Source organism: Anabrus simplex, chromosome 1, assembly GCF_040414725.1.
Source record: "Anabrus simplex isolate iqAnaSimp1 chromosome 1, ASM4041472v1, whole genome shotgun sequence".
Classification (NCBI taxonomy): Eukaryota; Metazoa; Arthropoda; class Insecta; order Orthoptera; family Tettigoniidae; genus Anabrus; species Anabrus simplex.
In genome coordinates this window covers 1,635,437,149-1,635,459,453 of record NC_090265.1, presented here as the reverse complement: position 1 = coordinate 1,635,459,453, position 22,305 = coordinate 1,635,437,149, and the positions used below count along the sequence as shown (strand labels likewise).

The 22,305-nt window shown below is 37.4% G+C and overlaps 1 protein-coding gene across 1 annotated transcript in view; it reads right to left on the bottom strand.

Annotated features, from left to right (window-relative positions):
* Positions 1–22,305, bottom strand: part of LOC136863249 (glutamate dehydrogenase, mitochondrial-like) — a 274,916-nt gene that overhangs the window by 229,085 nt on the left and 23,526 nt on the right. The window contains exon 4 of the mRNA XM_068226415.1: positions 9,699–9,903. Within this exon, the coding sequence (XP_068082516.1) occupies positions 9,699–9,903 (205 nt within the window). The remainder of the gene's footprint in view (positions 1–9,698; positions 9,904–22,305) is intronic.

Sequence of the window (22,305 nt, the reverse complement as noted above, 5' to 3'; positions counted from 1 at the left end):
AGACACCATTCGGATACGGTGGGGGTCAGATAGAGGATTGTGGCGAGTCGGATCGCCGAGAGACATAATTATCAGTCATGCAGATTAATCATACTAAGAATATACTTAAGTTCAATAAACCAGGAAACTTTTCGTATTTGGTAACATTAAATATCAGTTCATTGATGAAGGTTGGTAAGTTGAAACATCTCATAGATATTTTGAATGAACATAATATTGTGGTCACAGATCTTCAGGAATTATGTAATACTGATCAGAACACAATTGAATCAGGAGGGTATCGTCTCCATAAAGAACCTCCACATGAAAGATTCATGAAGATTATTCGTCAAATTGGAGTTAGTTTCTTGGTACACAATAGAATTCTAGGTTCCATTATTGAGTTTTCCTCAAATTTATCAAGACGAACATTATTAACTATTAAAGTGGAAAACAAGATCTATACAGTGATAAATGTTCATGTTCCAACAACTGAAAAGGACAGAACTGGCAAAGAGGGAACAGGACAATTTTGGGTGAACTTGATCAATTAGTAATAAATATACCTGATACTAACGTTAAAATTCTTCTTGGAGATTTCAATTCAAAGATTTGACGTGAGAGAAAATTTCGTGTTGTGGTGGGACGAAGACCAGCACATAAATTAACGAACAATAACGGCGAACGGTTAATTGAAATTTGTATTAACCATGGACTAATTTTAGAAACAACAAAGTTTAAAAGAAAACCGCATAAATTAATGATTTGATGAAGTCCAAATGTTAAATTGGGTGAATCCCAGACATATCATATGGCCATGGATCGTAAATTTCATAAAGAAATGTATAATGTTAAGATTATGCGTGGTGATGATGTTGATTCAGACCATTACGTCTCCAAGATCAAATGTAAATTACCTCCCAAAAGGAAAAATAAATCGCATAACCTTAATAGGAAAATATTTGATGATCCTAGTTGAGTCATTAATAATCGAACATACTTTGAGAAATCCACAACACTTTTAAGTGATAGCTTGGGAACCACAACTAACAAACTATAAGCCATAGCAGAGTAAGTTGCTCCCATTAAAAAACGAAAAAAAATGCTTGGTGGAATGAAGAGAGTGATATAGTAATACTACGCCGGCATAAAGCCTGGTTGAATGACCAACAACAAAAAACAGAAAGCTCTAGAGAAGAACTAATCAATGCTAGAGATTAACGGCTAAAGCAATCAGGAGAGTGAAAAGAAATTATCAGAAGGAATTATTAAAGTCAATTTATGAAGATTTCAATCGAAATAAAACAAGAGACTATTATAGGACATTTAAACAATACGAAACAAATTATACTCCACCAACTCTCCCGATGAAAGATAAGAACGGAAAGGTTCAATACTTCAAAACATTACTTAATAGTGATGAACCTGAAAATTATTTTGAATTTGATCTATTTCCAAGAAATAAAACACCTTTGGATAAGGTCATACCACCGGTTTATGGTGAAGTAAGTGGAGCTATTGACACACTGGAAAATTTTAAAGCAGCAGGAGGAAATCAACTATTAGAGGAAATCTGGAAGAATGTGAATATACAGACTATTCAGAATCGACATAAGCATCTCATTGACATTTGGAATGGAATGTTGCAATTATACATCCAATCCATAAAAAGAGTGATATATCAGATCTTAGTAACTATCGGGAAATGTCTTTGCTAGATATCACCTATAAAAGTTTCTCTATGATCCTCTATTCTAGAATCCATGACCAGCTTGATAGTGAAAAGGGTGAATATCAGGGTGATTTCCGTCCAGCACGAAGTTGTCCAGATCAAATTATCAGTCTCAAATGGATCATAAAACATCAACGCATAAGGAGCAAAAATTTAGTGATCACTTTTGTGATTTTCAAAAGGCTCATGATACTGTCCATCGTGAATCATTACTACATATCCTTACTGAATATGGTCTACATCGGAAACTTGTTAACCTTAATGCGGTCACCCTGAGAAACACAGTCTCAAGTTAGTTCAGAAATGAAATCTCTAAACCATTTGAAATTCATACTGGTCTTCGACAGGGAGATGGATTATCCCCATTGATGTTTTATTGTGTGCTGGAGAAAATGCGTTAATGGAGTAAGGTATGTCCTCCGACTGTTAAGATTGGAAGAAATATTCAACTAAATTGTCTTGCATTTGCTGATGATCTGTCGCTATTAGCAAATAGTATAGAAGAAGCAAAATTTCAAGTAGAGGAACTAGAAAGATTAGCAGCAAAGTTTGGGTTGGAAATATCTTTTGATAAAACGGAAATGATGCCATCCTTTAAAGTTGACGTTCCACATATTATATTAAATAATACACAGAAAATTAAAGTTGTAAATAAATTTAAATATATTGGTGAAATGTTCACTTGGAATGCTAATGAAAAAGCATCCATAGATAACAGAACTCCAAGAATGAGACGTTCACAACAAATTACACGGCCGAGTTACAAAAAAGAGTCTCATTCAATTAATGCTAAATTTTGCCATTATAACTCCGTCATCAAGTCAGAAGCAACGTATGCAAGTGAAGCATTATTCAAACTTAATACCCAAGCAACAACAGACAAACTGCAGAAAGTGGATAGAAGAATTCTCCGGACAATTATTAGTAAAAAACATCAAGCTGATGGCCAGTGAAGACTTTTACTCAATTCAGTAATTTACAAGGAAAGTGAATCAATTATTGACACGATGAGAAAACAAAAGGCTGCGGTTTTTTATACATATACTGTTTGCCAAATTTTAGACTAATAAAACAGCTTTTCACTTTTGTAATAGTAAAACAAAAAACACTTGGTTTAAATAAATACAAATGGATATGGATAAATCGAAAATTGCTTCAGACCAAATTGAAAATAGAGAAGAGAAGAAGATTCTAAACAACAAATATACAAACATATCACTTAAAACATCAAAACGTAAGCAGTATGTTATATCAGCAGAAGAACGGGCTGCAAGATCGTCTAGAATGAAGAAGTTTGGGGAAAAGAAGAAATTATCAATTTTAAAAAAATGAGCATATATTTATGTACTTATTTTTTGAAGATTTTATTGTATAAGGTTGATTTTTGTGCTCCAATGTGGGCGTAAACAGTGTAAATAAATTTAGCGAACAGTTTTCCCGAGGGAGAAGCTTGAAGTAGAGTGCGATGTTTGTAAGGTAGGGAGTAGCTTCGTTTGCCCCTCGACATATACTACCCGCCGTACCATGTTCCAGGCAGTATGCATGCGTAATGCATAATAAGCAATTTAATGCACTGAACGTATTCTGCATGCGTAATGTGTAAGGAGCAATTCTAAGGACATCACTGCACTGCAGTTGTACACATCACTTCACTCCAGCTTCTGGACGTATTCTGCACGCGTAATGTGTAAGAAATAATTCTAAATAGGCCTACATCACGGCACTGCGACCACAGGTACTATGCATACGTAAGCTGTATGAAAATGTTCTACGTTCAAGTGGCGAAAGTTTTCGCACTGGAAAATATCTAATGTATGTCAGCAAAGCAAAGCCCTAAGTCGGTCATCATTAAATACTACCTAAGCTACAAATATCAAATGAGTATGCTTATTTTATATATATTATATATTTATTTATGTTTGAAATAGGACGTTGTTTAGCCTTAATATGTATTGTTACAATAAACACTGTCTATTTTAACAATCTGATTTATTTTAGAATGCCCCAATTAGTACACACACAATTCTAATCAGCTATGAAAGACCACACTCCACTAATTGCTGTCAATTTACAAAGTCTCTGTCCGTCCTTACAGTAGGTAGTCCTGCTAGCTGGTATTACATGAAACAGGCGATAATCTCGATTGACAGCTCACCTTACTTTCGCTCTCAAGTCCAGCCACGCCACACAGCAGCAGTAGGCGGACAAATATGAACACATGGCAACTGGCCACTACAACACACGACTGCCCCTTGCGTCCACTCCAGAGAAAGTCCACTTCTCTCACGTGCAACACAGTGAACTATTTAACACCGACAAGTAAACAGCTGTCACACAACAGCAAGAGCTGAACAGTGCCAGCCAGCACTACAATACTCCTTACAACAACGACAATTAACACTTTTCCAATTCTACTCACACCAGCTGATCCAAACACTGACTCCACGACGGTGTACAGTCCTAGTCAGAACGACGATACTCAGACTATGGCGGGACACTGACGATAGCCCACACTACTGCCATTCAAGTCCAACTACTCCCATTACTGAGTGATTGACTGATTGTCTGTTCGCGGCTAGCCTCCTTTTTATATCATGATGGTGGAGTACTGGAATATTCGGGGCTAGGCCAGAGACGGAATATTCTCGTTGCACCTTCGGGAAGGTGCACGGGAAAACGAGAAGAAGATAACAATAGAGGAGAGACCAAGGCATTTCCTCGGGCTGGGAGGTCCCCGGTCTAGCTTAGTCGTTCCTTCCAGGTAATAGCGAAGGGAACTAGGGACAGTGTTGGCATGTAACAGTATTCAGGGCCCTACCAATAATTAGCAGAAAAATATTTGTACTTATCTCCTAAACACTCTGTATATCCGACTTAAGGGGAACTTTCACTTATCCTGAGTATTAACTATCAAGTGTTACTGTTATTGTTATTTTTCATACTCTGAAGTTTTACTTAACAATGGTTTGGAGTAACTATGACCATGGAAGAGTTCACACATCCGCTATACAGCTGTGGATAACGTACTCGTTGTGTCGCTTTTGATTAAGTACCGTAAGTCTTTAGAATAAACGTTTTTTTACAATACCAAAGTATATTTCTTCGTGTATTTAATATAAAATACTTGCTGGAATCTACAAGTAGCAAAATATTTCCTCGCAGTTGGGCTTCAGTACTGTAGAAGTCTAGCGAAATCACCATTTTCTTCTGTCGCAGTTTATTTAGCACTTTCTTGTAGCTTGTCGTAGAAGGCAAAGACAGCGTCAGGCGAAGCTCCTATAAGAGGAGCGGTTTCCTTGTTATATACCGTGCGTGAAGGCGCGTACTTAGAAAGGCCAGATGTTTTTTTTTTTTTTTGAGATACACTGCTTTCACTTTCTCTAGTTTCCTCAGGATGTTGACGTCGAGATGTTCCCATACAAGTTTTAGGCTGTGTGCAGCTATTGGTAATACTTCTATATGTAAGAGTTTTATCGCTGCTGTCATAGATACCTTACTTATATATCTGATGTCATGTATCGCTTTGACTGCTTGAGTTCAGTTGACTTTAGTCAGTGTTCTATTATTGAACACAATCTTGTCTCTTGCTGCTAGTCTTCCTCCCCTTCGAAAGGTCATATGGATTTTTTGTTCAGTTTTAAATCACATAATTCTGCCCATTTAGCTAGTCTGTTGAAATTCGCTTACAGTTCTTCGCGGGTAGGGGCGATAAGTTCCGTGTCATCGGCGTACATGTACAGACTTGCCTCCCCGTGGAAGATCTGCTTAACATCTGATGTGGCAATTAAAAATAGGAGTGGACTCAGGGGGTCACCTTGTAAGACTCAAGTCGTCTGATCTACTGGCACTGATTTGGACACACTATCCTGGATATCTTTTATAATGGCTGATACCAGGTGTATGCATAAGTTTTTGCCGGATTTTGTGGTAAAGAAAACACGTAATTTTCAAAGGAATTTCATGTTTTGTTTATTCAAAATATTGGCCATCGGCTTCTACACACATCGTCCATATTTCAGGTATGTTATGAATACAATGCCAGCAAAACTGCTTGTCTTTTGCGGCAAACCATTCGTCGAGCCGTTTTCCAACTTCCTCAAAATTACTGAAGTGCTGCTCTGCGAGCGCGTGCCCCTTTGATGCGAAGAGGTGATAGATGACACCAGGTCGGGGCAGTACGGCGGGTGCGGAAGGTGTCCCATCCAAGCGATTTCAAAGTGTCTTTCACTGGTTTTGCTGTGTGAGACCGCGCATTGTCGTGTAGCAAAATCACTTTACCATGTCTTCTGGCCCATTCCGGTCGTCTTTCGATCAATGCATGATTTAAATTAATAATTTGTTGGCGATAGCGTTGTACATTAATGGTTTTGGCCGAACTTCAAGTGTTCACAATACCGTTTTGGTCCCACCAGACATAAAGCATGTTATTCATGCTGAAGAGATTTTTGAAAACCATGTTTCACATGTTCTAATCGATTGAGCGTGTTCACCATGTCCTTCTACCAGCAAACGATGACTTTACACAACCTTTTTCCTTTTGATTAAATAAGAAAAACAATGTGTGGGGCAAATGTTCTTTTTCGGGCACAAATGTCGACATGATCACTGAACGATACAACACAGGCGCTAGTGTTTGGCTGACTCAACTTTTTTGTGTTAGTTGGTTAATGTCAGACGAACAAACTGACGTATGTGTCCAATTCATACGCTGCGTACCTACTGTTCGCTGGCGCCATCTCTTAGTGAAACCGGAAGAGACTTATGCATACACCCGGTAGGTAGAGATCCTCCCAGATGAGATTTCCTAGTTTAGTTGCGAGTATTTTCTTATTCAAAGTGCCGAATGCTTTGGAGAAGTCAATAAAGATTACATGTAGCTTTCCTCCTGGATTCCTCAGTGCTTCCTGTATGTTTTGAACAGATAGGGAATCTGCCACCTGGGCGATTGCCCTAAATGCAGATCAGTAGTGATTGATTCATTGATTGAGTTGATTGATCTGCGTGCAATGTCGATCGACCCCTCCTGAACCCGAACTGTTGATCAGGGAGTTGGTGGTCTACAACAGTAGCTTATCTTTCTGTTATAATCCTTGTCATGATTATGAACAAGGTACACTCAAGGGCGATACCCCTATACAGGTAAGGATCACCCATGTTAACTTTCCAGTCGTAGAGCAACATAATGCCTGATCTTCGCCATTCCTCTGGTATTCTCTCTCTCTCTCTCCCTCTAGAGATATGCATTCATTAGGATCGTCCAGGTCCCTTTCAGGAATCGGGATGCTGTTTTCGGATGTTCGTTGAATATTAAATTTGATCCACAGGCTTTGCCATTATGAGAGTTGTATTGGCTTCAATTTCTTCCACTGTCACCGGCTGGAAATTCGGTGTCATATCCTCATCTCTGCGACGTTCTCTGGTAGGTTGTAAAGCCATCTGCATGTAATTTTCCCATAACTGTCTGGAGAAAATAGGCTTCCTGGCATTGAAAATCTTGTACGGATGGCGTTCCGCTTCTTCAGTCCTCCTTTTCTACTCTTCCGCCTGGTACTCAGTCTTTCTTCCTTTTGGCTGTGTAATGCAGCCTCTGAGAGATTCCGCATGAACTTGCAGATTTTTAACTACGACAATAACAGCGTCATGATCACTTATACCATCTATAACTTCAGTGTCTCTATAGATCTCATGTGGTTTTATCAGCACAACGTCTAGAATATTTTCCCCTCTAATTAGTTCCATTACTTTTTGATTAAGGTGTCCTTTATAGATTAAATTATTCACAATTTGTTGGTAATGCTTTCAGTCAATAACATTACCCGCTACAAAAACGTTCCTTTCTGCGTCGTTCCTCACACAGTTTATTGATTATCTTATCAAATAATTTCGACACCGCGTCAGCGCCAGCCTTGCCAGGTCTATACACCCAAAAAAACATCAAGTTGTCTATTATCTTCAGAGATTAGTGTTACACCTAGAATTTCGTGCTTCTCATCCTTAACTTTTTCGTAGTTTACAAATCCTTCTTTCACCAGTATGAATACTCCCCCTCATATCGTTCCTAACCACTTCCGTGAGAAAATGTTCGCATCCATGATACCATTTCTCAGCCATGATTCAATTCCTATTACATCTGGTAAATATACAGTGCTAGCATAAGAAAAAGTGACTAAACAAATTCTTTGGATTTTGAAGAAGAAAGAGAAAGCCTTAGTACAAGTTTCCAGTCTGCCATGCAAAGAATGATGCATTTGTTCTAGCATTTCATCAGAAATTTCAGCGCAGGTAGCAGCAGAACGCCTTATCACATCATATGGTGTAATCGGTATGTCCTTGTAAACAGTTTATTTTACCTTTCTACTACAGTAAAAATCTAGAGGGGCCAATCCGGTGAACGGGCCTGCCAAGGTACAAGTCCCTTTCGTCAAATCCAGCGATTAGGAAACAATCGGTGAAGACAAGCTGTAATACGTCGTGCACTATGCACTTGAAAGCTATCATGCTAATACTGCATCTCCCTACTAGTCTGCAGCGGAATGTGTTCCAACATCTGTGTAAGTTAGTATGTTAGGTTAGGAGGTTGACAGTCTAGAAAGAGGGCCTATGAGCTGATAGTTCACTATTTCACATCACACATTTGAACTCCATGGACGCTGATGTTCCATTTGACGAAGCCAATAGGGATTGTTTACTGACCAATAGTGCTTACTTGTACATGATTTGTAAATAGTGCTTTATCACTATACAAGATACATGATAAATCTTGTGTATCTTATCATAATGGCCATGAACAAAAGTTAACACGATTCTTGATGGAGAGAAACATGATGCGGATGGAACTTATGGCAGTGGAGAACGCGTAGTACACTTGCCTGACTCATGCCACTTTGTGGTGCGATTGCACGGGAAATAACGTGCGGATCTTCAGAAATAGCATCTAGAGCATTAATTTTGCACTCTTCTCCAGTAACTTGTTTATTTCTGTTATGTTTTCTAGGTGTTACACTTCCAGTTTCGCATAATTTGTTGAAGTGGCTTACAAATAATTGTAGAGATGGTGACGTCTATTGGTATATTATTCCGCGTACAGAGAGCAAAAACAAACAGCAGTCTTCCTATATTCTCCATGCACCATTCGGCCTTTTTAGCATTGGTAATAATTACCATGTTCCGCCACGTCCTACTCCTTGAACTATCACAAAGTAACTGATAAGGAAGTCTCAATACAATCGGTGTACTGTAAAGGAAACAAACATGAGAACATCATAGACTCGTAACTAAGCAGTTGAATAGAACAGACAACTGTTGGTATTTACAATGTTCAAACTACGATAGCTCGTGGAGTATTTGTAAAACAACACCATTGGCATTCTAATTTACACTAGTTTTATTTCGTTAATGTCAATAAGCATTGTTCCATTTGAAAATGGTCCGGCTCCATGGCTAAATGGTTAGCGTGCTGGCCTTTAGTCCAGAGGGTCCCGGGTTCGATTCCCAGCCAGGTCGGGGATTTTAACCTTCCTTGGTTAATTCCTATGGATCGGGGGCTGGATGTGTGTACCATCTTCATCATTAGAATTCATCACACGTAGGGCCCCATTCTCATAGACGCGCAGGTCGCCTGTACGGCGTCAACTCGAAAGACCTACACCAAGGCCTCTGAGGAGGCCACACGCCATTATTATTATTTGAAAATGTAACTTTCCAAAATTATCACAGTATAATAACTATTAAAATCTGTGACCGGGCTACAATTATGAGCTATTGGTTACACTTCATTTCTGTGACAACAGCACATTAATAGCATCTTCCATTTCAGAAATATTTGTGGTGCAAATTTTAGGTGATTCACCCTATATTTCTATTAAATGACTTAATTATATTCCTTTCTTTACAGTATTGTACTTGTACAGTTTAACGCCAACAATTTGATATTGTTCTTACTATGATTATATTGTAATTTCTTATTTTAAATCAACTTGCTACATACCAAGAAGACTACAATTGACACCTCTCTCATAATTGAAAAATGTTCTTCCGTACGAAACATGGTTTATGTTCTTCAAGCGCTCCAAATACGCCACCAAGAGATTTCCACAGTTGGCAACTACATCAGGAATGACCAAAATACTATGATCTAGAAGAAACTTATTGGCTCCTGGAGTGATGGCGAAGTTTGCTGCTTCTACCACTATCTGAAAAAATGCAGAACATTTTTCATTACAAACGTATGCGCGACACCAATCTATCTATATATATATAACATGTACTCACTGACTGACTGACTGACTGACTAACTGACTGACTGATTCATCATCGCCGAGCCAAAACTACTGGATATATTTCTATTACAGTGTAGGTGCTAGCTAAGGGAGGATTTTTGGATATTCCTTCGCTAAGGAGGTGAAAAGGGGGACTGAATTGTTTAAATGAGCATATCTATATCTAAAACTCATAAAAGTTTACAGATATAAAAATTGGTGGATCTCCTTTAAAAATAAAGAAACACGTATTTTTTGTTTTCGGAAAATCCCCTTAACGGGGGGTGCAAAAGGTTAAAGAGGGGTTGAATACCTTTCATGAGGATACATATATCTCAAAAACTGAAGATGTTACCGAAATGAAAATTGGTATTTGGAATCTCCTTCGAAAATAAAGAAACACGTATTTTTTTTTTTTTTTTTTGCTTTTGGAAAATCCAATTAAATGAGGGTGTGAACAGGAGTGATAAAAAGGGTCAATTTAAAAAAAGGCTATATCTAAAGTATATCTCAGAAACGTAAATTGTTACAGACGTGAAAACTGGTATTTGGAATCTCCTGTAAAAGTAAAGAAACATAGATAATTTATTTTCGGAAAATTAACTTAGGGGGAACTGAAAAAGGGGATGAAGTTTTAAAAGAGAATATCTAACACCTCATAAACTTCACATGTTACAGACGTGAAAATTGTTATTTCAATCTCCTTTAACAATCAAGAAACACGTATTTTTTCTTTCGGAGAAATCACAAAAGAGGAGGGTTAAAAGAGGACTGAGAAAGGGTTGAATTATCATTTTTAGTATAGTAATATCTCAAAAACTGAAGATATTACAGAGGTGAAAATTGGTATTTGGAGTCTCTATTAAAAATATAGAAATACGTATGTAATTATTTGTTTTCGGGAAATCAACTTAAGGAAGGGGGATGAAAGAATTGAAAAATTAGCTGAACTCTTTGTAAGACGATACATAAATCTCAAAAACTAAAGATGTTGCAGACGTTAAAATTGGTACTTGGAATCTGCTTTAAATGTAAAGAAACATGTATTCTTTTGTATTCAGAAATTCCACTTAACGGGGGTGAAAGAATTGAAAAATTAGTTTATTTGTATGAGGATACTCACATCTAAAAAAAACTAAACATGTTACAAACGTGAGAATTGGTAATTCTAACCTCCTTTCAGAATAAAGAAACAAGCAGTTTTGGGGGAAACTCAAATTTGTTGGGGGGTGGGGTGAAAAAGTAGTTGAATTCTATTTATGAGGATACATATATCTCAAAAACTGAAGGTTACGGACGTGAAAATTGGTATTTTGATCTCCTTTACAAATAAAGGAGCACGCATTTTTGGGGCGGGCGAATCAACTTAACCGGGGTAGGGGTTATAAAAGGAGTTGAATACATTTTATGAAAATACTTATATCTCAACAACTGAAGATGTTACAGACATGAAAATTTGTATTTGGAATCTTCTTTCAAAGTAAGGAAACACTTATTCTTTTGTTTTTCGAAAATCCACTTAAAGTGAGTGAATGAATTGAAAAAATAGTTGAATTATTTGTATGAGATACTGATATATAAATAAATAAAGAAGTTATAGACGAGAAAATTGCTATTTGGAATCTCCTTTTCAGGGAGAATACTTATATCTCAAAACCTGAAGAAGTTACAGACGTGAAAAATGGTAACTGGAATCTCCTTTAAAAATAAAGAAACAATTTCGGAAAATCTACTTAAGGAGAAGGGTGAAATGTGGAATCTTTTTTTATGAGGATACTTATATTTCAAAAACTGAAGGTTAAGAGGTGAAAACTGGTATTTGGAATCTCTCTTTCTTTTACGATTTGCTTTACGTCGCACCGACACAAATAGCTCTTAATGGCGACGATCGGATAGGAAAAGCTTAAGAGTGGAAAGGAAGTGGCCTTGGCCTTAATTAAGGTACATCCCCAGCATTTTCATGGTGTGAAAATGGGAAATCAAGGAAAACCATCTTCAGAACTGCCGACAGTGGGGCTCAAAACCACTATCTCTCGGATGCATTTGAAACCTCCTCTAAAAATAAAGAAACACTAATTTTGGCTGCGTGAGTGGGGGGGGGGGGTGAAAAAGGAGCTGAAATATTTTTGTGAGGTTACATTTATCTCAAAACCTGAAGTTGTTACAGTAGTGATAATTGATATTTGGAAGCTCGTGTATAGTAAAGGAACACGTATTTTTCTGGTATTTGGAACCACCTTTAAAAAATAAACAAGTTTTTGTTTTCGGAAAATCACTTAAGAGGGTGAAAAGAATTGAAAAAATCGGGTGAATTTTTAAATCGAGTACGGGTATATCTACAATATACGTCAAAAACTTAACATGTTACAAATCTGAAACTTGGCATTGGGAAATTCCTTTAAAAATACAGGAACGTTTCTTTCAGAAAAGGCATAAACAGAGGGGAAAAGAAGTGAGAAAAGAGTTGAATTATTTTTATGAGGAAAAATTGGTATTTGTAATCTCCTTTAAAAATAAAGGAACACGTATTATTTTGTTTTCGGAAAATAACCTAAAGGGGGAGGGTGGAAATAAGTAAAGGAGGAGTTGAATTCTATTTATGAGGATACTTATATTTCAAAAACTGAAGATATTACAGACGTGGAAATACGTGTTTGGAATCTCTTTTAAAAACAAAGAAACATTTCTTTTTACGACTTGAGAGACTATTTCTCTCATGTACAGTTCTATGGTCATCTTAGCCCCAAATGGCAATACCACAGACGTGCTTTACACATTGTGTCAGGGGTAAATGAAACTCAATTTTTAGGTGAGATTTCATACTTTAGGGATTTTCAGATAATGTCTTAGTACAGAACCAAGAAACAAACACTTTTAACAAATTAAGAAATCCACGCGGGCGAAGCCGCGGGTAACTGCTATTCACTAATCTTATAACAACATGATGATCCTGTAACTGTGTATCTATATTAGGGTTTAACATTCGAAACCAACCACACCATGGCTTTGAAAATGAAAATCCTCAACCTGTTTCCATTCATTCGACCGGATCAGGAATGGAATGATTGAAGCCCCCATCTAGCGGCGAGGATAGAAATTGTTCCGTCTGCCGAAGCCTGTCGCACTCCTCTGGGGCAATGACTAATGACTGACATATGAAATGATATTTGAGAGTGTCGCTGGAGTAAAAGATGACAGGGAAAACCGGAGTACCCTGTCCCGCCTCCGCTTACTCGAGCATAAACATCGCATGGAGTGACCGGGATTTGAACCATGGAACCCAGCTGTGAGATGCCAGCGCGCTGCCGCCTGAGCCATGAAGGCTTTTACGCAATGGCTTTATAGATTGATCACCCCAAGCAAGTTTGATTTTCTCCAGCCGTGTCTAGAAAAAAACAGATAGAATACGCATTCACTTGTCAGAATTACCCTTACAAATGAATTACCAATGCATGCGTTATTCTGTGTTTTCTGCCATAGATTCCAAGGCAATATTCAAACACAAATTTCTGAATACAAGCTTCTGTAGCTCAGTCATAGGAATGCGCTGCCCACTTATCGAACCACGACGTCTTCTTTAATCGAAATATTTCATCAATTAAAAGAATAAGTGAAAAATTACTGGGCCATCAGAGATCTTAGAGCATAGACGGACTATAGCTTTTATAATCGTCATTAGCATTGGTCCTACATCCAGAAAATTCACGGCCGCACTTCGTTACATTTTACAAGGATAATGTCCAGATAGAGGAGGAGAGTAATGCTAAAGAAGTATTCAAATTTACATATGATAACAATAACATTTATTTATTTATTTATTTATTTATTTATTTATTTATTTATTTATTTATTTATTTATTTATTTATTTATTTATTTATACACACCAATATATTGAGTGTTAATTTCCGCTAAATACTGACATTTTGCGATGAGAAAATGCATGGTGGAGCATGCCTCACACCTGGTGAATTCTGAATCAGCATAGCCATTTTCAACACGTGTTACTCGAACAAGAATTGGTGAAGAGAGAAAAATGGAAGGGAGAAGGTCATACAAGTGTAACCACAGTCTTTCTTGGTAACATTTCCTTCGTGGAATTGTTGGTGTGATTAGTGTCACACAGGTGAACTCGACAAAAGTTTATGGGTGCATGCAGGGCCATATTTCGACACTACCGCCCGGGACAGTCGTTAATTTGCCTCCCCTGTTCCGACTGATTTCAGTTCAGACACTCGAAAGCATGAATTAAAACCTGTTTCAGAATACGGTAATCCTACAAAAACTAAAGCTATTAAAATGATATGTATATTAATATATCTTATTTAAAATTAGTTCATCGTACCAGATCACACCACCTTCCACCCAGTCCGCCCAGCCGCAGACTAGTTAAAACCATACTTGAGTGTGGTGTTAAAACCAAATTGGCAAACCTAATCCACTAAACCCTTGAATCTAGCGAAGAAGACAGCTAAGGATAACATGATGGCAAGCATAATTGGCAGTCATACAAATATTAGTGAAAAATGGAAGGGTATGTATAGGTATTTTAAGTCAGAAACAGGTTCCAGAAAGGACATTCCAGGAATAATTAATGAACAAGGGGAGTGTGTATGTGAGGATCTTCAAAAGGCGGAAATATTCAGTCAGCAGTATGTAAAAATTGTTGGTTACAAGGATAATGTCCAGATAGAGGAGGAGACTAATGCTAAAGAAGTATTCAAATTTACATATGATAACAATAACATTTATTTATTTATTTATTTATTTATTTATTTATTTATTTATTTATTTATTTATTTATTTATTTATTTATTTATTTATTTATTTATACACACCAATATATTGAGTGTTAATTTCCGCTAAATACTGACATTTTGCGATGAGAAAATGCATGGTGGAGCATGCCCCACACCTGGTGAATTCTGAATCAGCATAGCCATTTTCAACACGTGTTACTCGAACAAGAATTGGTGAAGAGAGAAAAATGGAAGGGAGAAGGTCATACAAGTGTAACCACAGTCTTTCTTGGTAACATTTCCTTCGTGGAATTGTTGGTGTGATTAGTGTCACACAGGTGAACTCGACAAAAGTTTATGGGTGCATGAAGGGCCATATTTCGACACTACCGCCCGGGACAGTCGTTAATTTTCCTCCCTTGTTCCGACTGATTTCAGTTCAGACACTCGAAAGCATGAATTAAAACCTGTTTCAGAATACGGTAATCCTACAAAAACTAATGCTATTAAAATGATATGTATATTAATATATCTTATTTAAAATTAGTTCATCGTACCAGATCACACCACCTGCCACCCAGTCCGCCCAGCTGCAGACTAGTTAAAAACATACTTGAGTGTGGTGTTAAAACCAAATTGGCAAACCTAATCCACTAAACCCTTGAATCTGGCGAAGAAGACAGCTAAGGATAACATGATGGCAAGCATAATTGGCAGTCATACAAATATTAGTGAAAAATGGAAGGGTATGTATAGGTATTTTAAGTCAGAAACAGGTTCCAGAAAGGACATTCCAGGAATAATTAATGAACAAGGGGAGTGTGTATGTGAGGATCTTCAAAAGGCGGACATATTCAGTCAGCAGTACGTAAAGATTGTTGGTTACAAGGATAATGTCCATATAGAGGAGGAGACTGATGCTAAAGAAGTATTCAATTTTACATATGATAACAATAACATTTATTTATTTATTTATTTATTTATTTATTTATTTATTTATTTATTTATTTATTTATTTATTTATTTATTTATTTATTTATTTATTTATTTATTTATTTATTTATTTATTTATTTATTTATTTATTTACTCGTAGCTTATAAATCTCATATTTATTCCGTATTGGCTCAGCACAACTAAGGTTAAGTTATGAGTAGGTTCCCACCTTCCAATACTTATCAATTTCTATATAATAGGCTTATTAATTACATAATATAAACCATATAATCTCTAGTACATGTTTCGTTCCGATTATGGAACATCTTCAGCTAAAATTTGATAAAATGGCAAGACAATTAAAATACATTGATGTGATGATACAAAAGCTAAAAGATATGATAAAATGGCTCGAAGGTTAAAAACATATGATAATGATGATGAGATAAAGTTCATTCATGTTGGTTAAAAATTCAACAAGTCAGTGTTCAAATGACTTGTTGAATTTTTAACCAACATGAATGAACTTTATCTCATCATCATTATCATATGTTTTTAACCTTCGAGCCATTTTATCATATCTTTTAGCTTTTGTATCATCACAACATCAATGTATTTTAATTGTCTTGCCATTTTATCAAATTTTAGCTGAAGATGTTCCATAATCGGAACGAAACATGTACTAGAGATTATATGGTTTATATTATGTAATTAATAAGCCTATTATATAGAAATTGATAAGTATTGGAAGGTGGGAACCTACTCATAACTTAACCTTAGTTATTTACTCGTGTCAGTAGCACAATATAGATTACAGATGCAAATTAGATAAAATACATGAAATTACAATATTACATAAAATTAAACAGTTATTTACAAAATATCGGCCCAGAATTGCGCCACGTTAACAGCAGTAATACTGGCCTGTGCCAGACAAGTTATTTGCATTTAACAGGGCATAGAGGGCAATTAATAAGGTGCCTTGTCGTTTGTACCACGCCACATTCACATAGGGTCTGATCGCCCTTCAGGAGGCCCCATTTCTTCATATTGTCCTTTGATCTTCCAACGCCTGCTCTTAGTCTTTCAGTGCCTTCCATGTAATCCAGGTTTCTTCATGACCAGGGGGAAGCTTTTCCTCCAATTTTAAGCGTTCCGGATGAAAATTGATCTTCTGATTCCAGAGTAGAAGACTGGTCTTCCTTGCATCTGCATTAGCGGGGGATGAGGAGTGCATAAAATTGTTCCTGGACTTCAATCGAGTTGGTGGTAGTTTGTGTCCATGTAGGGGGTGGGCTGAGCTGGTAGAAGCCCTTAACCTCTCCACATTTGCAGCTATTTCGCGTCTGATCTCAGGAGGGGCTCTTCCTGCAAGGGAGTACAATTTGTCTGTTGGTGTTGGTTTCAGACATCCTGTAATATGTCTGCATGTTTCATTCAGAGCGACATCGACCTTTCTGGCATGTGTGGATTTATACCAAACAGGACTAGCATACTCCCCTGCTGAGTAACAAAGTACTATGGCCGTTGTCCTTACCGTATGAGGGTGGGCGCCCCACTTTGAACCTGTCACTTTACGGAGCAGGGAGTTACGAGAGGAGACCTTTGCCTTTATGTTTGAACAGTGCTCCCTGTAAGTTAGAGAACGATCCCAAGTAACACCCAAGTATTTCGGTGTGTAATTATGTTCCGTCCTTCCACTTCACTTGCAGCTTCCTTGAGGCTTGTTTGTTCTTCTGATGGAAAGCACATACTTGAGTTTTTGATGGATTTGGTTTGAGATTATTGGTCTCATAGTAGTGAGACAAAATATCCAATGCTGAAGTGAGATTGTTTTCTACTCTTTCAAAGCATTCACTCTGAGTAGCCAAGGCCAGACCATCAGCGTAGGCCTATAGGAACCTTTTAGTATGAGGTGGATGTGGCTGGTCGTTGGTATATATATTGAAAAGTAAGAGAGCTAGCGCACTTCTTTGAGGAAGACCATTCTTTTGCGTTCTCCGTCGACTTCGCTGACCCTGAAACTCAACAAAGAATTGTCGATTCTGTAAAAGGACAGCAAGAATTCTGGTAAGCTTGAAATCCTTTGTAAGACTGTACAGTTTTTGTAACATGATTTGATGATGTACAGTGTCATAGGCACAAGAAAGGTCTACAAACGCTACTCCTGTGATTTTTCGGGATTGAAAACCACCTTCTATATATCGTGTTAAATTTACTACTTGTGCAGTACAGTTCATGCCTGGCCTAAAACCAGCTTGCTCTGGGATTAACAAAGGCTCCACAGATGGCGCAAGACGATTAAGAAGCATTCTTTCAAAGATCTTGTAGAGATTACACAAAAGGGAGGTCGGTCGAAAGTTCCTAGGGTCATTAGTGTCCTTGCCGGGTTTAAGGATAGCAACTACTCTGGCCTTCCTCCAGATTTTTGGAATGTGACAGCGGTCCAGGCAGTTATTGAAGAGTTGGAGTATCCATACTTTGGTAGCATTTCCAAAATGTTTAATTTGCTCTATAAGAATGTCGTCTAGACCAGATGCTTTTCTGTTCTTGCACATTTTGATGGCGTTTTCCAGCTCTCCAAAAACAAAAGGTTTGGATATTTCACAGGTTTCAACTTCAATATTCCTCAGAAATTTTGGTGGTCTAGCTCTGCGTTTAACTTTGCCATTCAACAAGAGCTGATAGGCGATTTCATTTGGAGATACATTATAATGAACAGATACCTTGGGGGTCACTATTCAAACGTTTTAGTAGAGTCCAGCCTTTCAGGCTGCTCTGCGACATTCCAATTCTTCCATCAAATTAATCCAACGTCTCCTTTTCAATTTACCAACAGTCTCTATCAGTTTATTGCCAGCCTGTATTGTTTCTTCACTAAAAGGACCCACTTCAAAAAGCGAAATGTACTTTTCCAGATCTTTTACTGCACAAGGATCTAAACCTTGTATGTACTGTGTTCTGCAACCTCGTGGGATTAACTTGCGTGAACATTTACAATAAGATACAAAAGTTGTAAACTCGAAAAGCGGCTGGAATTGATAAGATTTCTGGGGATATACTAAAGACAATGGGTTGGGATATAGTACCATATCTGAAATACTTATTTGATTATTGTTTTGTTGAAGGGGTTATGCCAAATGAATGGAGAGTTACTATAGTAGCCCCTGTGTATAAAGGAAAGGGTGATAGACATAAAGCCGAAAATTACAGGCCAGTAAGTTTGACTTGCGTTGCATGTAAGCTTTGGGAAGGCATTCTTCCTGATTATATTAGACATGTTTGCGAAATTAATAACTGGTTCGATAGAAGGCAGTTCGGTTTTAGGAAAGGTTATTCCACTGAAACTCGTAGGATTCCAGCAAGATCTAGCAGATATCTTGGATTTAGCCGGTCAAATGGACTGTATCGCGATTGGCCTATCTAAAGCATTTGATAGGGTGGATCATAGGAGACTACTGGGAAAAATGAGTGCAATTGGACTAGACAAAAGAGTGACTGAATGGGTTGCTATATTTCTAGAAAATAGATCTCAGAGAATTAGTGTAGGCGAAGCTTTATCTGACCCTGTAATAATTAAGAGGGGAATTCCTCAAGGCAGTATTACTGGACCATTATGTTTTCTTATAAACATAAATGATATGAGCAAAGAAGTGGAATCAGAGGTTGATATACGGGGTTAAAAGTCAGGTTGTGAGTTTCACAAATAGGAAAAGTCTTTTCAGTTTTAATTACTGCGTTGATGGGGTGAAAGTTCCTTTTGGGGATCATTGTAAGTACTTAGGTGTTAATATAAGGAAAGATCTTCATTGGGGTAATCGCATAAATGGGATTGTAAATAAAGGGTACAGATCTCTGCACATGGTTACGAGGGTGGTTAGGGATTGTATGTAGTAAGGATGTAAAGGAGAGGGCATATAAATCTCTGGTAAGACCCCAACTAGAGTATGGTTCCATTGTATGGAACTCGAATTGATTGATTGATTGATTGATTGATTGATTGATTGATTGATTGATTGATTGATTGATTGATTGATTGATTGATTGATTGATTGATTGATTGATTGATTGATTGATTGATTGATTGATTGATTGATTGATTGATTGATTGATTGATTGATTGATTGACTGACTGACTGATTGATTGATTGATTGATTGATTGATTGATTGATTGATTGATTGATTGATTGATTGATTGATTGATTGATTGATTGATTGATTGATTGATTGATTGATTGATTGATTGATTGATTGATTGATTGATTGATTGATTGATTGATTGATTGATTGATTGATTGATTGTGTCTTCGTACTCTGCACTTCTTAGCTGGGATTCTGTGCGGAGTACACCATGGCGTTTATAAGAGCGTGGGACTGCTTCGCTATGTCATGAGTTTCTGATATAATCTGTAACTGTTAGGTTCTTCAGTATGTCGAAATTAATTTATGATTAAATAAAATACATTACATAAGAAGGGTAACAAGCAAGATGTCGACAACTATAGAGGTATTTCTCTTCTACCAATTACTTATAAATTATTCACAACAATATTACTCAACAGAGTATAATATACACTTGACAGTCAACTGGGTGAATATCAAGCTGGATTTAGAGAAAGGGCAGGTCCTGCTCTGAACAGATATTCAACTTGAAGTCAGTAATTCGTCACTGACAAATGAACTCGAAAGATATAGTCGTTATATTCATCGATTTTAAAAAAGCTTTTAACTCTGTTGATAGAAAAACCTTAGATAAAATAATACGTGAGTGTGGTGTTAAAACCAAATTGGAAAACCTGATCCACGAAACCCTTATAGACACAGTCTCAAAAGTTAAATTTATGGATGAGATATTGCCACCTTTTATAATAAAAGCAGGTGTCAGGTAAGGTGATGGCTTATCTCCACTCTTTTTCAACTGTATCTTGGAAAAAGTTGTGAGAATTTGGAACGAGAAACTGAAGCACCATAATATATTACTAGTTATGCTGGGGAGAAAGAACAAAGGTGTTGCAATAAATTGCCTAGCATCTGCAGATGATGTTTCCATATTCTCTGAGGTAAGGTAAGGGTTATTCTGCCCGAAGGCAGGTCCGAACCTCCGCAGAGGTGTTCCTGGGCCGGAGTTTACGTGCGGTAGGGTGGCCAGTTCCTTTCCGCTCCTCCATTCCCTTACCTCCCACCAACAGCGCGTGGCAACCCATCCAACTCCTGACCACGCCCAATGTTGCTTAACTTCAGAGATCTCACGGGATCCGGTGTTTCAACACGGCTACGGCCGTTGGCAACCATATTCTCTGAAAGCCTGACTAATGCAGCAATACAAGTAAATCTTCTGGAAGAGACAGCCAACATGGTAGGCTTCAGAATTTCGGCAGAGAAAACAAAATTCATGACCAATATAAAAAATGCTCCAAAATTGCTAGAAAAAGATGTTGGTTCAGTCGAAAGGGAAACGAAATTCAAATATTTGGGGGAAACAATCCAAGAAAATGGTTTGAAAAACTCTGCTATAGAGGCAGGGATACACAAAATGGAAAGAGCATATGGTATAACAAAAAATACATTTAACAAAAAATGTTTATCTAAAAATCTTAAAATAAAGCATTACAACACAGTTGTGAAACCAGAATGCTTATATGCCAGTGAATGTTTAATACTCAATTATAAACTTGAAAGGCTGGAAGTACTAGAAAGAAGAATTATAAAAAAATATTAGGCCCTCTAAAAACTACAGAATTTTGGAAATTAAGAAGTAATAACGAAATTTATCAGAACATAGAAAAAATATGTATAACAGTACTGAAGAGGAGACTGATATTTTTTGAACATATTTACAGAATGGACGACAATAGACTAACCAGAAAGATCTTCACGTATCTTTGGAAGAAAAAGTCTACAATCACCTGGATTCAAGAGATCAAAAAAGACTTGGAATGAAACAACATCAGAGAAGAAGAACTAATGGAAAGAGAAATTTTCAGGAAGATAGTTTTAAAGATGGAAGGATTCCAAGGGAGGGAGGCAAAGAAAACTGGCACAAAGTGGTCTGAAGAAAGAAAAAAGAAACGTAGTGAAACAATGAAGGAATATTGGAAGAAAAGGAAGGAACCACATCAAAGGATGAATAATTGAAATTGGAACGTGGTCAATAGTAGTCCCTAACGCAAGAAGAAGAAGAAGAAGAGCAGAGTTCGACTCCAACCATTTCTTCACTCAAATAAAGACCAGATTACTACCTAAGCGACAAGTACCCTCTAACGCAGCCCCACAGAGGATTGTTTCCCCAGTTCCTCCATGATAATAAAGAACGCTTTTCCACTGGCATCTTGCAAAGAGAGATGAATGACTGGAACCAAGTGAGGTCCACAGTATACGAAACCTTGTATAATCTCGGACAACATGGAAGGAAGCGACGTCACAGATGATGGAATACTTAGTGTGACCGTGAAGTCGACGAGTGAGCTATAGCCTGAACGAAGGGGAATTCGACTAAGCGACAGGAATACTGGGAGGATTTCACAACGGTACAGTATTAAGCAAGACCATTAGGTGCGTGAAGAGAATGTTCTGATCGGTCGAAGCTAGAAAAGTTCGATGAAGAATTCAGACAGTACAACATCAGAAACTTCTATCTGGCTTTCAAAGAGGAGCTCTCAGGGTA